Below are 6,617 nucleotides of genomic sequence, written 5' to 3'. Positions count from 1 at the left end.
CCAATGAATTTCTTTACAAGAATTAATGGGTACCACGAAAAACAAGAATGTAATAACATCCTTTGTCTAAACCAGTTTCTTATTGGTTGCTTGCAAAAGATCGCAACTTCAAGTTGTCAAAATACCCTTCAATCAAATCAATTGTTCTTTGTTACCACTTTTCAATAAAGATTGAATAGACAACTGATGACATCTTACCACTAAAGTTATAAGAACCACACAAGAAAATTCATGCAGCTGATGTCGACTCCAAGAATATAAACTAGCATACACATGTTTTGTCATATCCTATACATGTATATCATATGATAATTTCATACAATCCATTTGTCACATCCTATGCATGTATATCATATGATAATTTCATACAATCCATACGACATGAAATGTTTCACAAGTAGACGTTCTTTAAGTCCATTAACGAGCTTGATAGAAGGCATGTTGTCCTATACTGAATCTTTCCCACATACTAGGCTGGAAAAGTTATTCATATGCTACATTAAGAACAAAAGTCTATATACCATGTTCGAGCTCATTTGTCTCATGCATTTAGGGTAAATTTTTCAGTATAGCCAGGGGAATCGTCCTCATGAAAAAAAAAATCGCCTCACGAACTCAAGTGAATTAATATTCATTAAATAGATCACTTACAGATGGAAATTCGGTCCAGAGAGTGCAATTTGAGAGATTGCGACAGGGTTGGCCTTGATAACAAAGAGAAGGGGGCTCAGTCAATGAAAGTAACGCCTGTGGAACAGGGCTTATTTCAGATGGTCTTTGTGTTCCAAACAGTGAACGAACCCCTTTTTTGGAGATCACATGGTTGAAAACCTCTCATAGCCTTTCCCATCAGTGCCATAGCTCCGATACTGGGAAACTGCTCCTTTTGATTGTTCTTCATTGCAAATTTCGAACTTTGTGATGCACAAACTGCGGTCGTTTCAGTATACTCTTGGGTACTACTACGTGATTCATCATGCAGCCACCTCTGTATCCAGGGTTGTGAAAGCAACAACTCCATATTCTTTTTTGATGGGCTCACCGTAATTTCAGTGTTTTGCTTAATTAAGGACCCTTTATTGTCCAATGCCATTGATTCTTTACCATGACGCTTCCTTGAATATGGTTCTGAGCTGAGGATGCCATTCGTAAGAATTTTGCCAAAATGCTTTTTCATTTTCTTATCATGCGAGTATCCAGCCAGATCGGAACTCTTTGTGCCTCTAGAAGAATATTGTGAAGAGCTCAGCTTGAGACGCTTAACCCATCTGTTGCCTGGATCTGCTTCTCGAGAATCCTCCGGGATGAGATTAGAATTTGGTTTAGATGGCTCAGCATGCGCCATGAGCATGTCCATCTCCAAACTTTGAGTCTTTGAGGAGCTAGGACCTGAATTCTCTGATGACGCTGCTGCAGCTGGCAAGGCAGGGGGCTCCAAGTTGATATCCGGCAGTTTGGTGTTTGGGCCTTGACGTTTGGCCTCTCTTGAGGAGAAAACATTAACTGGATATGATAGACTCGAGTACATATTGAAGGCCTACAAATATCAAATGGTCGTACTGAAATATAAGAACAGCAGCAGGTGCAACTTGGACAAACAGACAGCATGGATACTCAGCCAATCGTCATATTATACTACTTCATAATTTAGCAAACCTAAAATGTACAACATGCAAACGGAAAATGTTCTATAAGAAGTCTTGACTTGGCCAGTAGAAATAGCACCCAGGTAGACCTTTATTATCACCAGTTGTTTATTATGTGAGCACATCACTCTAGAATTAACAGATACCAGACAAAACCATAAGGTCCTGTAGGTCATAGTGTAGACATGCAGATGGATATTTAAATCTGTATAAGCATATGAGATTATTTAATTCCCAATAACAGGCATAGGTAGAGTACCTTATCTGATGGACTAGAATTTACACCTGCAATACACAAAATAGAGAAGCATAGATCAGCGAAGTAGTTCGACTACAAAAACTTGCTCGGGTATGTTAAGACAATATAATTTATTAAAGTTATTTTCAAGCACCATTCTATGAAGGCGCATCAGCTTCAGAAAAATTTCCAAAACGTAATTATTTAAGAGCATGACAACTTTCTACAATAACCGATATCATGATACCTGAATATGGGTTCTTCTCCTTAAAGTAATCCATGTCCATGGTGTCAGTCTCAGCGGATGATTCATTGTTTATTGTTGCTCTACGAGTCTTGACATCTCCGACTTGTCCTTTTCTTTCACTCTCAGCGGAACTACTCAACTGCTGGAGTATTACACCTCGATTACCTTTACCGGCCATATTTCCATTCGCTTCAGTAATTACTCTTGTACCATCAAAAATATCAAATTCCTTTGACAGATTGAAATCGGTTGTTTTCGTGATCAAAAGACTGTGAGATGTCTGAGAAAACCCGGGAAAACCTCTGAGATTTCCTTCTTCCATGGTGGTGCATATTCTCATCGTTTCCACATTATGAAGACAATTTGGTAACTTTTGCAGAGAGTAACTATTGTAATATGATTTCTTTTCCTCTGTTTCCTCTGAAACAATGTAATGATCGGGGTACGGTCTGAGACCTGAACACTTCTGGATCTTTTGGAACCACTCCTGATTAAATGTTGGCAAGTGATTATGACTCGTGGAAGGAATATCAAACAAAAGGGATGCATTACTCTCCCTAAAACACGCATTCATTAAATTCTTTGATTGTGGTAGGCTGTCCTTGTTTTCTTGACAAACCAAATCTGCTGATTGGCTGTGCTTATTGCAGCTTATATGCTCTTGCACTCTCAGATTAGTGCTATCAAAAAGATTTTTGGAAACGTCAGCTCCACATATCAAAGAAGAAACTCCAGATTTTCCTTTCCACGATTCATATTTTCCTAGATCATGTTTATACAGAACATTAAGTGATGATGGTTCAGCAAAAGTTTCCTGCAAAGGCTTCATCGCCACGAAGCCGCTCTCGTCAGCAGAAGGATGATCTTTCATCCATTCAAGAGGATTCTTTGAAGTACCTTCGTCTAGAGGAACCCCACGAAGCATGGAGGGAAATTGAGCCCCCCTGTTGATGTCTACATATTTACCTCGCTCAAAGTTGCCATGAATCACAGCCCTTTGCATATCATCAGTCTTTCGACTGAGCTTGAAAATAGAACTGCCAAATCCCAATCTTTCAGTGCCCATTTTGGTACTGTCATTCATCGTTTCAGAAGTCCTAGTTTCAGTCACCGCAGGTCCTTTGACAGTCGCAAGATTCAGTGTTTCTGCTGTCGCCTTGCAGCTCGCCCGTATCCAATGCGACATCCACACAGATTGGTAAGTTTGCATAGGCTGTACACTCCTTCCACTGGTTTCACTAACCGATTGCACGACTCGATCAGACATGATAGCTTCGGCTCTCAAGGAATGAATAACAAGTCTACCTTCAAACTTTCACTATAGAATCAAGTTTAGCATTTCAGAATATAATTAAAAACGCCGAAAAATTAAAAGAAAAAACAAAATTTTTGTGCTACAATTCAAAAAGCAAAACCACCGCCTTAAATCACAATAAAAGGGAAACCAAAATCAAAACCAAATTTGTTTATTTCATCAGTTGAAACAAATCCCACCTCCCATTTCAAAGATCCAGACCTTAAAAATCGATGAAAACACACAAAACAGCAGTATACTGGAAAATCAACCAAAAGAATCCATAACTAAGCATAATCGACCAGCTAAACTCCAAGAACACGGCGCTGCGCCAACATACCTTCCTGTGCACTTAATCCTCGAATCAAACTCCTTTTATTCAGCAGAAAAACAGAGAACGAACTTCAAAAAACCGTCTTTCCATGAAAAAATGGGCTCCCGAGGCTCAAATAAATACACACAGAGATGTGAGTATGCGCATCAGTACCTGGAATGGAGAAGATGAGACAGACGCTAACAAGTAAAGCCAAGTGGGACGGACATATGCATACCAATAAGTATATTTTAAACTCTAAAGTAATTAATTTATTAATTAATAATTAAAAACTCCCAAAAAGCTTAATTAGTTATTTAATAATATTTTTACCTGTATATATGTAATATTAAAATATGTAGTCAGATATTTAGTTTAGATAAAATAAAATAATGGAGTTTAATATGATTTACACGTTTAACATTTTTTATTATAATTGACTGATGACGTACATCAGATACATGTATAAAAATAACGATTATTACGTATATAAATTATGATCATGATTTATAAAATATTATTATAGTTTTTTATTATTATTTAGATAAGAATAATGTAATTATACTAGATATATGATTTATAGATATAATATTTGAATTTCTGAATTTTAAAAGTGAAATATATATTGTTATTATTAGTAAATAATATGAAAAATAATAATTATATACATAAATATAGTATTTCATAAAAATTAATTGATATTACAAAGTCGGACCACTAAGGTTTCAACATTTATGTATAGTATAGATTTAAAAATATGATATCATGAAAATCATAAAATAAATATTTTTGGACATATATTGGATTCGATTTTTGATTAATATATACATTCTATATTATTAAACTTGAGCACTTCATATTAACTAATTTTCACATGTCAATGTGACGTCAAAGTTTTTTTTTTTTAACCTTTGTAGTTTTGTTAATTAAATTTATTTGTGTGAGTTTAGAGTGAGTCTCATATGAGACCGTCTCACGGATCATAATCTGTGAGACGAATCAACCTTACTCATATTCATAATAAAAAGTAATACTCTTAGCATAAAAAATAATACTTTTTCATGGGTGACCTAAATAAGAGATCTGTCTCACAAATACGACCCGTGAAACCGTCTCACACAAATTTTTGCCATGAGTTTATTTGTAATTTTCATACATCTTTGTATCTTTTTTCGATATTTTCTGGAACTTATCTTTAATTTATTTAAAACTTCATATTATCTCACTTATCTAATCACTCATCTATATCGTATCTTTAAAAAATAATATATATTTTTATACAAAAATTATTAAACACAAACAAATTTAATTTATTTTTTTAAGGTAAACTCATAACTTTATTGATTAAAATCATCCATTACAAGATTAACCAACCAAAAGGGAAATTCACCATTCATCCAAACAAAAAGAGAAGGCGAAGAACAAGCAAAACGAGCAATATTATGAGCAACATTATTCGACAATCGACAGACATGAATGCATTCAGAGATTGAAGGTCTCTTCAATCGCTCCTTGATGTCCAGTGCACAAAGTCCAATATAGCCAAGATCATCTTGTTCGGTAGTGACTGCTTGCACTGTCAATAGAGAATCAGATGCTACTTGTACATTAGAAAGACCTTTATCGTAGAGAAGAATAATTCCTTCCCGAATCGCCAGTAATTCACCATGTACTACTGACAAGGGTTGGTTTATCTGCTTACCAAAAGCCAACATCAAACGTCCTTGGTTGTCTCGAACTACTCCACCAATGCTAAATTTGTGACTCTCCACGTTCACAGCCGCATCCACATTAAGCTTGAATGAACAATTCCTTGGCAGTGACCATATCTTATCTTGATTTCCTTTCAAAGGTATATCAGCTATTTTCTCTTTGTTTCTAGCTTTGCGAAAATCGGATATGAGCGTTGTGCTCCAAGAAAATTCGTTTCTCTTTCTTGAAAAAATTACTATCAATCATCAAATATAATTTTATATTTCAAAAAAATTGTTTAGATTATTTTTTATAATAATATTAGACAAAAACTTGTGTAAGACGGTCTCACGAGTCGTATTTTATGAGACAGATCTTTTATTTGGATCATCCATGAAAAAGTATCACTTTTTATGCTAAGAGTATTACTTTTAATTGTGAATATCGGTAGAGTTGACTCGTCTCATCGTACACTAATAATTAATAAATATGTATATTGTAAATAGTGTTGGATAATTTGATACTTGATGAATGAAAATTAAGCAAGTTAATCAATGTATTTAATTGGAAAAATTCGAAACGAATAACGAAGTTTAATAAACGAATATTAAGTTTGGTGGTTCTGAATTAAACTCGAAACGAGTTCATCGGATGTTGAAAGAACTTTAAACGAGTAGTCGGAAAATGCAAGGGACGGAAGATCCACGCGCGGATAGCAGGAAGCGCGCCCCGTACACGTTTTTTGGGCAGGCGCTGCCCAGCACTGCCGAGAGCGCTCAACAGCGCACGCGCAGGGGCGCCTGCTTTTTTCGTGTCCCTTCGGATTTTTCTGGTATTTTTTCATTTCCTTGGCATTTTTTGATGATTGTGGTTAGTTACAATGGTCAAGGGATACCAATATGAATGAAAGATCGCGTCTTTTCACATGAAAAACATTAAATGATTAATTTATTGAAAATCAAAAATACATACACATAACACATATCATTTTGCATATTGTTCTTCTTCATTCTTCAACAAGAGAGAGTTCCATTCATTTCCTTGTTATAGAACTTGAATATTTGAGTGCTAATTATCCAAGAGTTGTAGTTGTATCTTGGGAGAAGATTGCCACAAATCTTTAACACATTGTGAGGGACAAATTCTTTTTAAGGAGAGAATATTCAATATTTGCCTCTACAAGCCAT

At 35.4% G+C, this 6,617-nt stretch overlaps 2 protein-coding genes across 3 annotated transcripts; both read right to left on the bottom strand.

Annotated features, from left to right (window-relative positions):
• Positions 1-470: 470 nt before the first annotated feature.
• LOC140827759 (uncharacterized) lies at positions 471-3,956 on the bottom strand. 2 transcript variants are annotated; one of them, XM_073190582.1, is made up of 4 exons: positions 3,766-3,956; positions 2,132-3,449; positions 1,906-1,931; positions 471-1,537 (listed from the first exon to the last, which is right to left on the bottom strand). In XM_073190582.1, the coding sequence occupies exons 2-4, from the start codon at positions 3,396-3,398 to the stop codon at positions 767-769; spliced, it is 2,064 nt and encodes a 687-aa protein (XP_073046683.1). In that variant the 5' UTR covers positions 3,399-3,449; positions 3,766-3,956; the 3' UTR covers positions 471-766. The 2 variants fall into 2 exon arrangements, with proteins under 2 accessions (XP_073046683.1, XP_073046691.1); XM_073190590.1 differs by having other exon boundaries at positions 3,913-3,936.
• Positions 3,957-5,075: 1,119 nt separating this feature from the next.
• LOC140804190 (uncharacterized) lies at positions 5,076-6,617 on the bottom strand. Its single transcript, XM_073160041.1, has 2 exons — positions 6,605-6,617; positions 5,076-5,686 (listed from the first exon to the last, which is right to left on the bottom strand). The coding sequence occupies exons 1-2, from the start codon at positions 6,615-6,617 to the stop codon at positions 5,076-5,078; spliced, it is 624 nt and encodes a 207-aa protein (XP_073016142.1).

This window comes from Primulina eburnea, chromosome 1 (genome assembly GCF_022965805.1).
Source record: "Primulina eburnea isolate SZY01 chromosome 1, ASM2296580v1, whole genome shotgun sequence".
NCBI classification, from domain to species: Eukaryota; Viridiplantae; Streptophyta; class Magnoliopsida; order Lamiales; family Gesneriaceae; genus Primulina; species Primulina eburnea.
This window is presented reverse-complemented; position numbering and strand designations above follow the sequence as displayed.

What these genes read in the sequence shown, in the direction of transcription:
- LOC140827759 (XM_073190582.1), bottom strand. Translation starts at nt 3,398, where the DNA reads ATGTCTGATCGAGTCGTGCAATCGGTTAGTGAAACCAGTGGAAGGAGT. An exon ending in GGAGAAGAACCCATATTCAG is followed by an intron (nt 1,932 to 2,131) that starts GTATCATGATAT and finishes TGTGTATTGCAG; the next exon opens with GTGTAAATTCTAGTCCATCA. An exon ending in ATTCTAGTCCATCAGATAAG is followed by an intron (nt 1,538 to 1,905) that starts GTACTCTACCTA and finishes TGATATTTGTAG; the next exon opens with GCCTTCAATATGTACTCGAG.